This window comes from Mugil cephalus, chromosome 17 (genome assembly GCF_022458985.1).
Source record: "Mugil cephalus isolate CIBA_MC_2020 chromosome 17, CIBA_Mcephalus_1.1, whole genome shotgun sequence".
Taxonomy (NCBI): domain Eukaryota; kingdom Metazoa; phylum Chordata; class Actinopteri; order Mugiliformes; family Mugilidae; genus Mugil; species Mugil cephalus.
In genome coordinates, this window is record NC_061786.1 from 19043238 (window position 1) to 19061666 (window position 18429).

At 39.5% G+C, this 18429-nt stretch overlaps 3 protein-coding genes and 1 long non-coding RNA gene across 9 annotated transcripts; 2 read left to right on the forward strand and 2 right to left on the reverse strand.

The window, feature by feature from the left end:
* Positions 1–341: 341 nt before the first annotated feature.
* Positions 342–2603, forward strand: LOC125023482. Its single transcript, XR_007114619.1, has 4 exons — positions 342–569; positions 1146–1276; positions 1394–1521; positions 2472–2603. It is a non-coding gene; the product is annotated as an uncharacterized LOC125023482 (long non-coding RNA).
* Positions 862–6927, reverse strand: LOC125023462. Of its 6 annotated transcripts, none has more exons than XM_047610762.1 (15): positions 6707–6927; positions 6295–6409; positions 5945–5989; positions 5646–5810; positions 5437–5534; positions 5179–5312; positions 4843–4963; positions 4612–4750; positions 4429–4533; positions 4261–4350; positions 4002–4147; positions 3162–3257; positions 2378–3053; positions 1389–1492; positions 862–1256 (listed from the first exon to the last, which is right to left on the reverse strand). In XM_047610762.1, exons 3-15 carry the CDS (start codon positions 5984–5986, stop codon positions 1157–1159), a joined length of 2016 nt encoding a protein of 671 aa, XP_047466718.1. In that variant the 5' UTR covers positions 5987–5989; positions 6295–6409; positions 6707–6927; the 3' UTR covers positions 862–1156. The 6 variants fall into 6 exon arrangements, with proteins under 6 accessions (XP_047466718.1, XP_047466713.1, XP_047466714.1 ...); XM_047610757.1 differs by having other exon boundaries at positions 5179–5315; XM_047610758.1 differs by having other exon boundaries at positions 5179–5315; positions 5945–6015.
* A 708-nt stretch (positions 6928–7635) lies between these two features.
* Positions 7636–12058, forward strand: cdkn3 (cyclin-dependent kinase inhibitor 3). Its single transcript, XM_047610772.1, has 8 exons — positions 7636–7745; positions 8674–8773; positions 8886–8941; positions 9044–9088; positions 9524–9746; positions 10480–10511; positions 10630–10733; positions 11778–12058. The coding sequence occupies exons 2-8, from the start codon at positions 8694–8696 to the stop codon at positions 11865–11867; spliced, it is 630 nt and encodes a 209-aa protein (XP_047466728.1). The 5' UTR covers positions 7636–7745; positions 8674–8693; the 3' UTR covers positions 11868–12058.
* A 36-nt stretch (positions 12059–12094) lies between these two features.
* cnih1 (cornichon family AMPA receptor auxiliary protein 1) lies at positions 12095–18296 on the reverse strand. Its single transcript, XM_047610776.1, has 5 exons — positions 18102–18296; positions 17057–17125; positions 14645–14757; positions 14409–14552; positions 12095–13479 (listed from the first exon to the last, which is right to left on the reverse strand). Exons 1-5 carry the CDS (start codon positions 18180–18182, stop codon positions 13452–13454), a joined length of 435 nt encoding a protein of 144 aa, XP_047466732.1. The 5' UTR covers positions 18183–18296; the 3' UTR covers positions 12095–13451.
* Between the last annotated feature and the right edge of the window lie 133 nt (positions 18297–18429).

The window sequence follows — 18429 nt, forward strand, 5'->3', positions numbered from 1 at the left end:
AGAAGCTAACTTCCGGTTAGCTTAATTAGCTAAAGGCCCTGCATTGACTGGAAACCGGGAAAATATGTAAATTGGGATTTGATTCGGCAGGAAACAAAATCATCTACCAGCACAAGTGAGCTAAATTGCTAAATTATTAATTAATAATTAAATCAGTTCACAAATCGTTGTCTCAAAGTCAAATCAATGTGTAACATTGCCGGACTAACGTTAGTCAGCGTACCTTAGCAGTTGCTAGGCAACCAGTGGATACTTAAGGATGTCATGTCTGCCTGTTCAAAAATACTTTAGAAAAAAAAAAGCGGTCTTCCAACATAAATAAACTGGCCTATTACGTCGTGTATTATGTTTTTTAACCTGTATTTATATATAAAAAAAAGTTTAAAAGCGGTGCTTAACGTTATGTGACTGACAGTTTGCAGTTGCTAGGCAGCCAGCGGACTTTCCAGGAAGTTAACGGTATTGTGACAAATAATCGGTTTAAACAAGAACCCCGCGAAAAAATGACAGCAAAAAATAGCAATTTAACACTTAAATAAACTGGATAAGCAAGTACTTTACAAGTGCAGGTAGGAGGCATTTATTAGTATTATTAGTAAATTATTTCCTTCTTATGTGCTAAGCTAACCGGGAACTAGCTGTAGCTTCATACCTCATACTTAGCTAGTTGCATGGTTATCTAGAGAATAAGTTAAAAGTTCTTTTCCCCTATTTTTTTATTTTAACATTACCTCTGTCATATAAAGTAAAATTGCTATTTATTATCCTCAAATCTATTTAAAAATGTGAAATACTAATGTTCTCTTTTAACGGAAATGAAGTAAGAAATAATGGTTTAATGAAAAATCTGTACAACACAACTTCCTTTTCTTCAGTATTTGGTTTAATCTGTGCTCAAGCACCATCCCACATGTGAAGGTAGGATCCTGAAGAAAGGTGGCTTCAGTGCCCAAACAAGATCAATCAAAATCAAAAACAGTCCCTGTTTTCTGGCCTTTAATTTCCAGGTATATCATCCACATGCAATTTATGTCTTCTGTGGACTTTTGGAAAAAAAAAAATCAGCAAGGTCACAACTTGCAGTTTGTAACTTTACATATCTGTGTGTGATCGCTTTTAATGTTGGTCATCGTGTCTCTGGGAAGGACAGCAGAGGTCAGACAGTGCTGCAGGGTCCCTCGCTGTCCTCACTGTCGTCCCACATTGCCCCACTGCTCATGGCTGCTGCATGGTTCCCTCGCTGAACAAGGCAGGGTCTGAAGACACGAACCAACAGGTAAAAACTGATCCTGCACTAAGCATGTTGTATGCTTTCGTGCAGCATGTGCATCATAAGAGCACGTAAGGTATCATCGTTGGCATAACATAAGGAAGCATTTTTTTTTTACCTCAGATTTTCTCTGCCTGGGTTGAAATTCTGAAAGTTCGGCCTTGCTGGAGCTTGGATCGGTATGAAGCCTTGTCTGTTGTCCTTCTCTGGAGCTGCATCAGCCTGGCATAAGACATAACGTGGATATGAAGGTGCACAATAATATTAGTAATAACTTTAAGTTGAACCTTAAAGTGTCCTCCAGAGAAACAAACTGAAGGACAGTAAAAACAAAGAATTCAAAAGAAAATTTGAATAAAAAAGAAAGCAGTCAAAAGTCTGGAATTATGATAATAATAAGGAAGACAAGACATTAAAGAAGTCACGTCAACAAGTCTTATCTCCTCAGATTGGTCTTCCAAAGCTGAGGGACTCTGACCTGACATCCAAAGTACAGTTATTTTAGACCTAACACTCGACTTTGGACTGAGAATGTAAAGCTGTAGACTGGCTCATAATGGGACAACTTTTTCATTATGTACTTGAAGCCAGAGCCTAAAATTGATCAGTAAATTATTAACATCAGCTGTAAATCAGAGACACTGGAGAGAGGCCAGGATTGGTGTGATTTGACGTCTGTTAAAACCAGTAAAGAATCCTTTTAATAGGGGTTTTATGTGAACCCTGTGCTATCAAGTTGTTGATATCCATTGTCTATATTTTGAAATGATACCAAACCCAATCAAAATTCTGAAAATAATAATAATAATAATAATAATCTTGTTTGGTGGAAAGTTTCACTGTTGTAAAAATAGTAAATTATTTGTATACCTTTGAACTTTAAAGGAAAATCTCCAGTTCAATGTAATATTCATATGTGAGTTTGTATCATCACTTATGATAAATTGTTGGGATTCTTTACACTAAAAAACATAATAATTCCAGTGACTATAACGTCCTTGTGTGCCTGCAACAGTCCACTACTGGGGGGCACCAAATTCTACACAAAGACTGAATGTACAGTAATAAGAGCAGTGCTATTATGAATACTCAAGAATACTTAAATACCTGTTTGGACGGATCATCCCAGATGGGCCTGAAGGCACTTTTTGGATGTAGAGGAGGTGAGCCTTTCCTGACGCTGACCAGCCTCTTCCCGTAGGAGCCGACAAGACACGGTGTCGTCCCATCCACATACACGCCCTTGGGATTCCTCAGTGGAGGGTGAGGAGTCAGTCTGGGAATCTGCCACCTCAGACACACAGTCCTTTCCCTGGGTACCTCACCGGGCTGCTGCTGCTGGCTGTAAGAGGGCTTCAACAGCACCGGCACCTGGCTGTCCTCTTCTTCATCCTCCCCGCTGTTGCTGCCAATCGTCTCCCTGCGCAGGGTGCCGTCAGGGCTGCAGGAGGTGACGGAGGAATAGTCGAAGGCGGAGGTGTCGTCGGGGTCCGTGTCGCCGTCGTCCAGGCTGTGGTTTGTCTCCTGTTCGTTGGTGCCTTTCACCGTGGGCTGGCTGAAGGTGCCCTGGCCTGAGTCGCTGGTCTCGCCCCATCCTGCAGTGTCCGGAGTGACGAGGGAGCAGTACATGTGTCCACAGTTGTGGGCCTGCTGGTTCAGGACGGCCTGATCTCTTCCACATCCCTTCCTCCTCACTGGGCTACAGGACCAGCACTCCAGACGCATTGAGTGGCAGCCGTCCACCCCGTTGGTGAGGTTTACAGTCGACTGTTCATGTTCATCTCTGTTGTAAGAAATGCAAACAGGTACAGATCAGACTACTAAAAAAACTTCATGTCAGGTTTTCTTGTACCTGCTGTATCATTTGAGGCCAGTAGAGGGCGACACTCACCTCTGAGGAGCAGGATTCGACTCCTCTCTGGTCTGTCGGCTTCTCGTGCAACAGTTTTCAGAAGATGCAGCGGCTGCAGCATCAGAGTAGCTGCTGCTAATGCAAAGAACAAATTACATTTTTGACCCCATACAGATCTATTGTCTGAGACTTCAAACCCTGTAAAATATTCATTTAATACCAGAAGACATTCTTATATGAAGAAATGCTCTGTTTCTAGAGCAGCTGTCAAGATTAGATTTGTGTCACTGCTCTGCTCCTTTATTCAGATTTCTTTCTTATAAACTGTCCTTCAAGGTTCCAGCACAACATTGATAACTCAGTTGTATTCTGATAGTGGAAAAAATAGCATTAGAAGTAATGGAAATTCAGGTTGTTATTCGATGCAAAGAGGAGTTTGAAATTTGTAATTAATTTCTTAATTAGCACCAAACATAACTGACCAAAGAGAGAACATAAGACACCAATCAGTGAATGTCCTGTCTCAAGAAGCTGGTCTCATACTGAGGATAATGACCCTCGAACACACAACAGACCAAACAATTTTGAAGCACTACAGACAATACTAAGATATCTATCATTAAATCAAAAGGGGAGCAAATAAATACAAAAACATTCTTACTTTTTGTATTCACTTCAATGGTTGAGATGTTACAGTATCACCATTTGTAATCAAATCAAAAAATAACTTCCACTAGTTGTCTTAGACGTTTAGGAGAACATAGTATCAGCATGTTAGATGAGCAGATAAATGATCCTATTTTCCTTTACTGAATTTGATTGAATGTGGAATATGATACTGTAAAATCTTCTGTTGTATCCTTCTTATTTTGCTCTGACCTCTGTCCAGCGCCTTCTTCGTCCTCCCATCGGACGTCTTCCTCCAGGATCACATGACAGCGCGACAAAATGCTCCTCAGCGCTTGCTCGGTTCCCAACAAGAGGCTGCAGTCAGGATGCTCTTTACCAGTCCACTGCAACAGGCTCTAGAGAGGGAGGATCGGTGCATTGTCAGGTGAAACCAAATCTATTAAAATCCTCCACAAGTGAGATGAGACCTGAAATATATCTGAAGGACTCCTTGTGGCTGCTGACTCACCTGAATGTGGCTCAGGTAGCTGTGAATGCGAGCGACAGGTGCCAACAGCAAGGAGATCAGTTTTATCTCCTCCTTCTCCATTTGCCCACTCTGAAGGTTAGTCAAAAACACATACAGATAAATCTACTCTCTTATTGTAACGAAATAGATCAAATTCACAAGAAATACCTGCATTTTGTGGCTCTTCTCTGGATTATTCAGCCTGTTGAACTCAAGCGAGAGGAATGAGGCCAGGGTAGTTGTGTATCCCAGATACATATCTGAAAAGGCGGTCTGGAAGAACCAGAATAAAATATGAGCAGTCTGTCTGCCACCGTTCAAACTAAAATCATAAAAAGAGCATCAGCTCACGTCATTCTGCCCGATAAGCTGCACCAGGATGTCTCCAACCAGAGACTTCCAGTGTTCGGCAGATAAGCGCTCCTGCAGGGTGTTTCTGAAGAGCAGGTGCCGCTGCAACAGCTGCTCCACAAACTTCATGTACGTCTGACTGGAAAAAAAACAAAAGAACAGACAACATGTTAAACATTTACTCGTGTCCTCTGACACCTGAGCTGTGAACGTGTTTGTTAAAACACTCACTACGGCTCCGCGGTCATCTGGTGGGCTGGTGGCGTCTTGTACTTGTCGTACAGCTGGTTTAAAGTGGACACGTACTCCCACTCTGAATGCAGGAGCTGCATCGCCACCTGATGTCGCGCATCTGCAAAACCAGAAATATCACACACTGACGCATCAGCGAACAATACGATATTTAGCTCACTTCAGTGCAGACTGAAATTAAGCATAGCATCCGGTTCATCCTTCGATTAAGTGATTACTTGAGTTTATTTTGTTTAATCTCTTAGTTTGAAGGTTATTTATATCACACAACTGTGACTGACGCCACTGATCTCCCACAGTGATGAGTGAGCTGACCTGTGCCTTCGCTCAGCCCGGCTTTGAGTCCCTGCAGGAAACAGTGAAGGAGCAGTTTTCCTCTGGACAGACAGGCCGGTGCAGCAGGCGAACAATCACACTGACTCCGTACACCCACTGGCTCTGCAGGATTGCTGCTACAAAAAACACAACATGTCTGTCTGCAGGTTTTACATGTGATAACTGGACACAATGTTGTTTATGAGTAATTGCATCAGTGAACGGTCATACATCCTTCTAAGTTATTTTAGTTTTTACTTGTCTCTTTGTTTAGCTGAGCTCTTTCCATCCTGCTGAGGTCTGTTTCTGTTACTGTACAGCTGCACAATCTGACACCTCATCACTCCCAGTTCTTCCTGTAAGTCGACATAAAAAAAAAAAATCAATTTTATGGACTGAACCCATCTTACAGTTATTGTTTGTGTGTCTTTGGTTAATGATTCATTTTTTTTTTTTTCCTGTCTCACCCTCAGTGAGTCGACCAGAGACTCCAGCCGGATGGCTTTTTTCTGACAGCTCCTCCTGTTCTCCTCCAGCTCCTCTCTCAGGTACGTGTCACCATGTTGGATCTGACTGAGCTCCAGCAGAGCGCTGGTAAACCCCGTCTTCAGCTCCGACACCATGCATTGTAACTAAAGACAGGCAGGAGTAAAAATTAAAAAAAAAAAACACAAAGTTTTATTCTTCTTATTTATTTTCCATGTGGAGATTAATTTTCCAAATGATAATAGCCAACAAAACCCTGGTGTCTAATGAGGGAAGGTACCTTAGAGATTTCATTGGCAAGCTCTGCCTCCTGAGGCTTCATGACCTGTGCAGACAGAGACACAAACAGACCTGTTGGCAAACACAGTGATTAATGTGTTCAATCTGTACAACAGAAGTTATGAAACTTATATTTTAAATTACACAATGAATACAATCACATAAAAGACAACATTCACCAAAGTAAATCCTCCTTAAACATATACAAATCATGATTATTAACTACAATATAAATTCTGTCTTCAGTTATTCCTCTTAATAAAACACTAAGACTGTGTGTTTACCAGAAGAGTGCGAATAACATTTGTAACCTGATTTAAGGACCTTTGTGCCCGTGTTTGTTTGTAATACCTGCTCAGATGTTGCCCCTGCCAGCAGCCCCTCTGCTAAGGAAGTAGCGAGCCAGCCAAAGAGCTCAGCCCTGCAGGGGAAACGGCTGCAGGAGCCAAGATCCCTCCTTATAAGTCTGCTGACAGAAGGACAGGCAGGGATCAGTGGGGAGAAAAAAAAAAGAAAAAGGAAATATGCCACATGCAAACGCTCCACATTTTAAATAAAATCTCCATTTTTTAATAAACGTATTCGAGCTCCGATATTATTTTTAATTGCATGAAATCTAAATATGATTTAATATCATGGTTTTTGTTTCAAGGTGGTTTACATTCTTGTTATTTAATCATTATATATCTAATATATGATATCTGTGTTTTCTAAATATCCAACAAAAACACTAGAAAAGGACAGTAACAAGGAAGGAACTCACCTCAGTTAAAGCTCTTACGTCCTACTTCTGCACGCATTTGAAAAGGTGCAATGAATCCTAAAATCCTTATGGTCCACGGATACTCCTCTTCTGCGGTAAAACTTGTTTTGAGTCATTTGTGTAAAGGCTCGTGTCGTATCGTGTCGTGTTGTGTTGTGTGCAGCTCTGTGTAGACAGCAGATGTCCTGCGTGACGCTCTGTGAGCAACGCTGTGATTTAATGAGGGAGCCAGGCGGAGTACAAACCATGTAGACACCTTAAAGGACACACTGCTTCATAACCCAGTGATATGCTGCAACTGAGTCACGCATTTATTTGTTAAATATAAATGAATCGGGCACATAGTCGCAGGAGAAGTCAGTGCATCTCCTGCAGAATTTATATATGTTGAAAACATAGACTTTAGACTTTAATGATCCACAAGGGAAATTGCTTGGTCACAGTAGCTTAGTTGCACATAAAAGAAACACTCTTAAGAACCACAAGTAAAAAGAAAGATAAAATAAAATAAGATTAAAGTGGAAAAACAAAATAAAATCTAAGTTATATCTAGTAAAGTAAAATAGAAAAAAAGTACAGAATTTGCATATCAACAAATGTACAAGAAATCATGACAATATACAGGTATTTATACACATAACCATGAAGTTATATTTAGTAATTGAAGTTGTTTAGGGTTTGTTTGATTTTTCAGTGCTTCTACCGGCTTTTACATGATTCTTCTGATTTAAACATGCCATTTAACAATTAAAAGCACAGTTTTTTTCACTAAGCTCAAGAATATCTAAAATGAAATCTAATTTACATGATTTAGTTTAGTTTGTGGGGATTTTGTCACCGATGATCATCTTCTCTCCGCCCGCCGTGATGACCCCGCAGAGTAAAACAAGCGCAGGACAGTATTCCTTGTTGTGGAAGTGGGCGTGTCTATTGTCCGGTCCTTGAATCTGATTGGCTGTCGCCGTTATGGAGTTTTCAAATCGCAGCAGCAGCTGCTGACGGAGCTGTCAAAACAGTCGACGGGAGGAGAGCGTGGCCGGTGAGGAATTTCTAAGAAAACCACACTTAAATACCGCATTTCAGCCTCGTGGTTGTATATATATGCAAAGCTACTTAGTTTTTAAAGCCTTTCTAATGGTGGTTGGATAAAGTTTCATTTAATTCGTGACAGTTTTCCGTCGTTGGTGCATGTTAGCTGCACAGCTAACGATAGCTAGCCTCATCGACAGCCAGTCTTCAGTTCTGATTCTGTTTCAAACCAAACGTCAGTTTTATGGGAAATTTAATGCGTTTTAAATGTAGGAGAAACGTGCAGGTATAGGCAGATAATAGCATATTCAATTTATATTTTATTGGGTGGGTGTGTAACCTTTACCTACTCACCTTACTGACACCTTAGCTTAGTTAAAGGAACATATGCGTTTGTGTCTTTATTTTTTAAGCCTACGTAGGACAAAATAATCAGTTATTTCAATATGCACATAATAAAATAAAGCCTGCAAAAGTCAAAAACAGGCAAACTAAACGAAATTCCCTGAGTTCCATCAACATTTCTGTCACATCTTCAACAAAAACTGAACATTTGACAGTTTTGACAGTAGAAGGATTTATTCCAGGTCATTTACAAACGTGTAGAAGTAAAAGTATTATTACACTGTATATTAATGTCATTACCTTTCCAAATATTCTGCAAAATATTAAACTCAACTTGCATAGACATAGTAAATTTATGTTTTTGTCTGAGATATAACATCTTATGATATTATTAGAGTCTGACATTGCTTGAAATGAACGTTTTCATAGTTAATATGTGTATGTGTAATGTTTGTCTCTCACTGATAAATGGCATCCAACATATAAAATATGATATAGTTTGGAATTTTATTATTTTTTAAACCTCTGGTAAATAGATTTTTTTTCTGTGTGTCACATTAATTAATTTAAGCCTTTTAACGCTCATTTCTCAGCTTTCTGGAGGGTTGAAGAAATGAGGACAAGCGAGTTTGACTCTTCATCCGAAGACGAGGAGGTTGGAGAGGAGCAGCTGACTCCTTTCCACATCTCCTGGTGAGTTATAAAACATTTGTCTTTGGCTACAGAAAGCTGTGCTGTACGTTGACTGGTTAATTTGGGTTCACATTCACTGTGTTTATACATTTCTGTCTTGGTTGTCTTTAAGGTTACCTCTCGCCATAGTGGAGAGTTCACAGTTTCTTGGAATATGTGCACTACCAGGTGAATATCATCAATTTATATAATTTAGTCACTTTATTTTGTAAACGTTTGCATATTTTACTACAAAACATTTATTTTTTCCCAACTTTCTTTTCTTTATAGGTTGCAAATACAAAGACATCCGCAGGAGCTTGCAGAGAGATGTTGGTAAGATGACTCCATATTCATAAACGTAATCCTAAAACCTTTGTACCACACGTCTGATTTGTCGCTCTTATCCCTAATATTTATTTCTCTAATAGTGACAGAAAAATTAAAGAAATGGCATTTTGGCCTGATAATCAGTCTGCAGTCTTAGACCACGGGACAGCTAACACTTGATTAAATAGGTTTTGCAGCAATACATAAATGTCAGAAAGGGAGTCATCTTGTTTTCTGAAAATTTGGCAGTGCAGGGGTGTTGGAATTCAGTTGGTTATTTTCCAATAATATGAACATTCAGAGTCAATTTTAAACATGTACGTAATGATCATGTTTAGACTCGAACAAGAACTATGAAAAAAATGCTTCAGTTGTAAATAACCTGTCTCTATGATCTCAAATTTAGGTCTATTTTCTTACGTTTGCCTTTCTTGTTAACAGAGGAGCTCCAGAACCAGGGGGTGCAGGATGTGTTTGTTTTCTGCACCAGAGGAGAACTCCACAAGTACAGGGTTCCCTCCCTGCTGGACGTCTACCAGCAGCGGGGTTTCACGGTCCACCACATGCCTTTCCTAGACGGCGACGCTCCTGAGCTGGAGCAGTGCTGCCAGATCCTCGACGAGCTGCAGGTCAGCCTCGAGAACAACAGGAGGACAGTGATCCAGTGAGTGAAACCGAACTCGGGGGGGGGGGGGGTAAAAAAATTTAAAAATGTTCTGTTCCTCTTTGTTTTGGATCAGATCGGATTTATTCCACCGGAGATTCAAATGCTGCCACATCGGTTTTAAATCATTGATTAAATATTCAAGCATTTATAATCCAAAGACAGTTTCCTCAGAACAAATGGTAAAGAGAAGGCTTTAAATTACAAGGAGTACTGTATAACTCAAACATCTGTGCACAAAACATAAAGAAGACGCATTAAAACTGAGGAAATGTTTCAGTTAATTCTGATTAAAATATTTACAGGAAGCATTTACTCAGTTCTAACTGACCTTTAGTATAATTAAAGTGAAAGCAGAGCAGTCTGTGAAGGAAAATTCACGTGTCTCTCTGTAAACCCGGCGCATGTAAAGTCATCAAAGCGTCTCCTGCCACTAAAAGGCTCCTGAGAGGCTGTTAAGTCCCTGAGAGCTGATAAAGCTGCTCTCCAGGCAACAGGAGCAGGTAACTATGTAAATCAAAACCACATTTCCACCAACAAGCAAACTTAAAAAAACTCTTCCAGGTCCAACAAATGATAAAAATACATTTTGAAGTATTTATTTATAAACCTTGGCATCCTCGTACCCTGACGTGCCAGATGGCGTCTCTACAGAACGATTTCTATTTTCAGCAGACACCTCTTTATAGCCGCATTTGATGAGATTTTGGATTTTTTTTCTCCTCTTCTTCAGCTGCTATGGAGGCCTGGGACGATCTGGACTAAGTAAGAATATTTCATTTATCCTTATACTTTCAAAGTTACCATGTTTTCTTTAAACTTAACTGAATATACATATATATATATATATTTTATTGTCTAAATAATCTTTCCTTCCACTTAGTCGCGGCCTGTTTGCTGCTGCAGCTCTCATTAACCATGACGGCCAACAAAGCCATCGAAATCCTCAGGGAGCACCGAGGAGGAGGAGCGATACAAACTGTGAAGGTGAGGCGTTACTTTTATTCCTCCCTCAGTCTGGAGTTTTTAATTTGTTCACACGTTTCATCAAAATTAATGTAAAACCTCTGAAATCACTGGTTTCAGCTGAGTTTAATATTCCTTCACAATAAAAGTCTAGGAGGAAGTATTAAGAGAAAATGTTGTGGCGTTATTAGTGGAGTAAATGTCTTACACTTTTCTAACTATATTATTGATACATTGATTGATTATCTAGTCCTTAAAATCCAGAACAACTGAATTAACAACCAAAAATACAGAGATACACTTGTGTGAATTGCATAACCCATGTTTTTTCACAAATTTCCTTACATGAATTCATGCTGCTCTGTTGCCGTTTTTATTTATGTTTCCACTTTATTTATCTTTATTCATATCTATACTATCTTTATTTAATATCTATATACTATAGTTACTATGGGAAATAATCCTGGGACCTGAGTGCATAATTTCGTTCCATCTCATGGTCCTGTATGGTTGTGAACGACCAATAAAAATCCTATAATCCTTATAATTGTACAATGAACGATCGAACAGGTTGAAAAATTAGTTATTTAATTATTAACATCAGAAGAAAAAAACAATAAACAAACATGGGAGATTTGAAAATAATAATGGTAATGATCCGTTCAAGTGCAAGTTAAAATGATGACGTGATTTATGCTGAAACAGTAAACTGAATGATTTTCATAATCAATTAACTCTTCAAATACTTTATCAAACCTATAAATGTCAAATATTATCTGTCACATACTAATCAATCACTTTCATCAGATTTTTATCTTTTATTTTTATTTTTTACAATTTCTGGCATTTTATAGAAGGAAAAAAATAAGGATTCATCAAAATGAATTAATAGATTATTGATTAATACAGTCATTGGTTTGAGAATAAAATTCAGTCATGTTTTATTTCATAGTAAATAATCTCTTTATGTAACACATTTGAATTTTTGAATTATTTATTTGCAAAACACGTGCACCTGCTGCTGCTTCTCATTAATTTACCGACGCGCTTTTAATTTTTCCGTAGCAATACAACTTTCTTCACGAGTTTCGGGACAAGTACTCTGCCTACCAGGAAACCAGAGGAGCTTCCACAGAGCGATCAGTGTCTCGATGATCAAACTACAGCAACACAAACCGTGCATTGATCTTTTCAAACGTGCCCGTTGGTTCGTGGTTCTTTTTCCTTTTTCTTTCTCTCTCGCTTGTGATATAATTGTATTCTCTAGGAACTGCACTTTAAAAGAATACTCTAATATATTGCTTTCTTTCATCAACATTATAATCAAATAAAACACTTGATGAGGAGCCTCTGTCATGTTGTTGATGACGGCACCAAGACAATTTCATTTACAGAGTGGGATACTTTTATTTAGATTCAAATAAATCATTTCCTAGATGTGACATGATGGGATCTAATACATAGAACTTTTATTTATCAAGTGACGCATGATAATCCTTCTCCCTGATAAATTTACACATTGGAAATGGAAAATAAATATATATTGATGGCCTCTAAAGAAACTACGAACATCACGCTCCAGATTTTGATTCTGGAGACGACCGACATTGTGAGGAGTGCTTGATATTCTGGACAAAAGTAATTAAAAACACTGAATAAATTAAAACACTTGAGTTCCTAACAACGTGGACTATTTGGTTGAAATTTAGACGCACAAAACGTTCAAAAAGGTACATTCAACAGTGCGGCACGTCAGCGGTTACTTTTAAATGCAGAAAGCTGAGATAATAAAATGCCGCTGCCTCCTAATTACACTTGAATGCTGAATGCAGATTTGTACTGTTGAGTCTACCTTTTATTTTTCTTTAAATCGATAGCAATAAGGGCAATTTTACAGAGATACAAGTCACATACACATGGCGGTCTACTCTGGATTCACATTTAAAAAAAAAAAACATTACATGATAGAGAGACCGGAAGTATGGGAACAATACATGAAATAGTTTGAAAGCCGATGTTGCGACAACCAGACTCGGATCGTCTCTGTGCAACACGTCCCACTAAGTGATAATAGCCCCCGTGCACTTCAGCCCTCACAGCTTTAACCGCACCTTCAAAATGTCCAGCTTTAGACCTCATGTATCCGTGGGCCAGAACAAGTGTGGTTTTGCTATTCGTCGTTAGTGATAGTGATGAATTTCTTGGCAAGTTATATAAACTAGCTGTTAAAGCCCAGAATCTAAATCACAGAAGAAAAAATAATAATAAGCTAATGCAGCTCAGCACACCGACCGCTTAGATTCTCACAGATAAATTCACACTTGGAAATGTCTATCTAAATCTGTAAACACTCAAAAGTAGGGAACCATGATGAAAAACAAAATGAAAAGCATCAAAAAAAAAAAAACAAACCAAAACACATTTTTAAAAAATGATCCATTCAGTTTCTTCGTATTTTCCATAAAATCTTTAGACTATAGTGCTATGAGAGGAACGCTGCGACCGAGACGTCGTCTTAAAACTGGTTTATGAAATGACACACTGTCGCTGTGTTTGTTGTAAGTGTGTGTTTGTGTGTGGCGGTGTGGGCGGGGGGGGGGAGTCGAGAGTTCCTCCACGTTTAATGGCGTCTTGCGTTGCTGAGCGGTGGTCTCCAGCAGGTCCAGTGTTCCAGCACCGAGATCATAGTGTCTGGTCGTCTACCGTACATGCAGGTCCTTTGTCCTTCATCGGCCCCGTTTAGGAGCTCACCAGAACGTAGATCATACTGTCAGGAAGAAAGAGCAAAGGAGCGATGACCGATGTTTGTAGAGTTTTACACAGATTTATTAAAAACGGGTTAAAGACGACGCTGAAGTTAGCAACTAGGTTAGATTAGCATAAACACTGGGAAACTGCTAGCGTACCTAGGGAAAACAAAATCCTCCGATCAGCATCGTTTAAATCTCAAATTAACAACTTGTACACTCACTTGCCAAAATATTAGGTACACACGTGAAAGCATATGTCTACTAACGCAACTAAATCCTTACTAATGACTGTTATAATGTTGTGTTCATATTGAAATGCTGTCAGAAAGGTAATAATTCAACTGTAAGATCATTCTTGAGGATGTAGTTTGTGGTGATGTTAAACTGGACTGAATGAAACCCTAAAAAAATGCCTAAAAATTGGGTTGCCAAAAATAATAGGAACACAATACAATTCAGTAGTACTACAAACCTCAATCTCCAAAATGAAAACACAGTTGGATCAACGCCTCTTTCAGGTACTTTGAACTTAAAAACTAAAAACTATAACCCTCATGAAGCTAAGATTTAGTTCAGGACTGTTATAGTGGAAATGCATTCGTGTTCTCGTAACGAGTGTACCTAAAAAACCGGTAAGTGAGTGCATTCAAAATGCGTGAAAGACAAGTTTCTTAGACTCCATGAAACCTCCTGATCAAGCATGAAGCATAAATCATTTTAAAACCACATTTTGTTTTTGTGAAGCTTCATGTTTACAGTCTAATGTGGTTGCATGTTCCTCACTGAACTCCTCAAATAACCCAAATCCTCTAAAAGTCAAGATATTTAAAGTACACAGAATATTTCCATATAAAGAAGAAGTTCCTTTTAAACTTATAATCTGTAATATCACGGCAGTCATCCTTTATATCATACATAAAAAATAAATTGTAAAGTGAAGACATACCCGTAGAGATAGTAGAAGAATGACAGGAGGTAGAAAGCCAGTTTGCACCAGCCTTCTTTTTGACAGTACGCCAGGATGTCAGCGTTCATGATGGTCGTGGGGTCGTAGAGCCCTGGACAGCTCATCACAGGTCTGCTCATATACCTGCGGGACAGTGAAGCAGGAAGCGAATCAAACAACGAGCCCAGCTTTAGAGGCTGGTGTTAAAAGACACAACCGAGATAACCGATACGCACCTCCAGACGTGATAAGCCAGCAGCGGCAAGTTGAGGCAGAGGGTGAGCCACTCGGCCGCACAGAAGAACATCACACAGAAGAAGAAGTGGATGAGATACTCTGGGAGCACCAGCTGAAAAGAGTCGGAGAAAATGTCACAATCCACATACGACGGTTTAATTCCCCTCGTCTCATAAGACCAAATAGTTTATTATTTATTAAGTGTGGAGTCAACGTGGAAGGAATGGCTTTTAAAGAAGCTAAAGCACAAACTGCCACAGGACAAAACAGTATGAAGTTACAACTCATCAAAGGCACAAAGAGGAAACTGAGCTATTTAAAGAACCGGACGTCTAAAAACTGCAGCCAGCTCCTCAGAGTCTAACGAGCTCTTAAATGGCTGTAACCTTTTAATTTATATGTATTTATACTGTAGGTATCAGGCCAAGCCTCATGTTTAATTAGCATGCATTAATAAATGTGTAAAAATAAGTCACTGGTGTTAAGGAGTTAAAACACTGCTCTGACATCATATTTAATACAACAAAAAAGAAGAAAAATTAAAACCAGACAGCTGCAAAATTATCGAGATAAACTGTTTAGAAACTAGTGAAAAAAAAATCTTTGATGTTTACTAAGATACTGTAGCTGCGGTAAAGTATGTGAGGTTCTTGTTATATTTCACACATCGTGACGTTGGACTACAAGACAAAATAAAAAGGGGGGAGGTGATATCTGTGCATCTCATCATCAAACATTTTCAGCAGTGAGTGAGTGTGAACCCGGACATCGTCTCAACTCCTGACAAACAGACTGGACGACACAGCGGAGAAGGACCATGCTGTGAGCGCTAGCAGTGTCGATGCAGCAGCAGCAGCAGCCGGCCTCAGGTTGAACAGAGTTTGAACTGGTGCGGGGAAGGAGGGGACGGAGGGGAGGGCAGATGGAGGCACCACATGAAAGCCATGCATTCAAAAAAGAGCAGAGGGCAGGGGGGGCAACCAACAGCCCACAGATGGAAAGGTGAGGGGCGTGTAGGAAGAGGAAGGTGCAGAGAGAAAGAGGGGGCTACAAATGTGCTGAAACCCTGCACTGTGCTGCCAAATACAAAAGGACTGATCACAGCACAAAAACTGTGCCAATTGAGCTGAGCGAAAAAAGTTCCGGCCGCGGTCAAAACTGCAGCTGGGACCGTGGACTGCATCACGGATTAAAGCTAGAGGATTTTTTATTTTTTTTATTTTTTTAAACTAAAATAACTCCTCCTACCAGTGAAACCTACTGACCAATCGGTGATCCTGAATAATGCTGAGTGTTAGAAATCTGCAGCCATCTGCTCTGAACCACAGGTGACGCAGGTTGGAGCCAAAACACTGAGCTCATAGCTTAGAGCTGCTAATTGCTGACTCTTCATAGAAAATATTAAAAAAAAAAAAAAAACGATTTATACCTTGACAAATCAACTTCCTCGAGCACCAATCGAACATCGTTTCCTGCCGACATCCTCAGGTCAAAGTAACAAAAGCTTTTGTCCAGAATCCAATTAGTTTTAATCTGCCTTTCTGTGATTATCACTATAAAAGACAATTATGCAAAAAGGTCGAACTGCCTGACTTTACTGGGAGTTTACGGCACCAGTAACTGTAACAGTATATACAAACAAAGGGTAGGTTGTAATAAAGATCATGCATGTTTTGAGCATTTGCAAGTCTTTTCAGTTAACACCTAAACTTAATCCACAATAAATAACGATGAAATGTCATCTGAGAAAATACAGATATCTACTGCTGCTTAATCTAATGTATCTAATGCCTTTCAAAAAAAGCTTAAAACATGCATTTAGTCCATTTAATTAGTTGTATGAGTTGGGAAGTAAAATATTTAATAAATCCTAATACCGGCACTTTATTTCTGCAACGTTTACCTGAAAATACTCCCTAAAAATTAAGTTTAAACCAACAAATTGCACGGCTACACTGGAAAAACCTGTGGCACAGGTGGCTTGTCGTCTAATCCCGAGCTGAACCCGTCAGACCCTCAACTCTCGAGATTAGTTAACTGAAAAGACGTTTGCAAACACTTCCCCGTGCAAAAAAATGACAAGACTTGAGTTGAACTGAGCGGGCATTTTAAAGACTGGTACCAACCTTTAATGCAATTTTGACTCTTTTTATCTTTTTGACCTTTTCAACTGTCTTTTTGCCGTTCAAAAAAAAAAAAAAGTGTAAGAACAAAGTGACAAAAGGCGTTAGAGTTGGACAGCTGACAAGATAACTGAGTTCATAACAGGCAGGTTATTCAGCAAAACAGTGCAGAGAAAATGAGAGAAAAAGACAAAGAGGCGGATAAAGTTATACTAAAATAAACAGAGCGTATCTGCATGCGTTCAAAAGGGGCATGGGAGGTGTGTGAAGTGCGCTGGTGTTACTTACCGGATTTAAAGTGTTACACTGATCTATAGGATTCTTGTAATCGGTCTTCAGCTCATCAAATGCTATTATCTGCAGGAAGGAGATAATCACAATGTAATAATGGTCAGCTTAATAGAAGAAAGTGCAACACATTTAAATGTTTTCCACTTTCTCAAACTATCATTTAGTTTTCAAAATGTTAAAAAGACTGATGAAAATTGCTTACGAGTGCCATTAAACTAGCTTAATAATACTTAATAATAAATATTTGAAATCTGGAAGCATAGATTTTTTACTACTGGTCAAGATTTGGGCTGTCAAAGTGAACACCATAAATGTCAGTATAATTACACGAATTATGTTTTACTCCATGTCATTTATTTAACAAATTTAAGAACTTTGTCATTGTATTACATAAGTTACAACGAAATTTTGTTTGGCAGCAATCTCTGCTAGCAGCTTGAGGTCGGGTGTATAAAAAAGGTTTAGAAAGCTAAAAGTTTAGAAACAGAGATGTAAATATTAACTTTAAATGTATGCTTCTAAACAATGGAAACAAAAGACGATACAATTAATACAGGAAACATGACAGCACGGTTCATTCAAGGATCTTGTGACCAGATTGGAGGTTAGCTTAGCCCGCTAACTATCTGGCTACCTGCTAACACAACACCGGGCTCTATTTTGACAAGTTAGTAGACGCTTACATTATTCACGTGTTGTTCAATTAAACACCGGCAGCAGAAAGAAGTGCCATAAAACGACGCGTAAGTGTAAATATTGTCCGTTTTTTTTTTGGTGTTAAAAAGCTAAACTTTCTGTGCTAGTTAGGGTGTGTGCCGTTCATTCCGTTTCCATGGAGCTAACTGGCTACGTTCTATTTAGACGTTGACCAACGGTTAGTTGTAACGAACAGAGACCGTCCCCGGTGTGTGGCTAACCGGCTTGGCCTAGCTTGATAGCCCGGCGTTAACCCGGCGTTAACCGATCTTCATCGCTTTCTAACCCGCTTTTATCAGCCGCTGCAACCCGCCGGGCTACCGCGGCGTCCAAAACGTGTACTTACATGCCAGATAGCGAAAAAGATAAGCGCCGCCGTGAGCAGCAGAGCTAGCATGTAGCAAAAGGCCGCGAATGTGAACGCCATTTTTCCCCCTGTGGTTCTGTTAGTCGGTTCTTGGCTCGGTTGGCGGATGATGCAGGCAGCAGCTTCCCAGCCCCGATCATATGAGATTTGTCGGCGTGTTCTTCTTCTTCTTCCAGTGAGTGTTCCTCTTTCTCCTTCTTCTGTGGGGTTGGGCCCAACCAGCTTATATGTGCATTACCGCCACCAACTGGACTGGAGCGTTGAACGAGGGATTATGCTGTTAAAAAACTAACAAAAAAAAGCAATA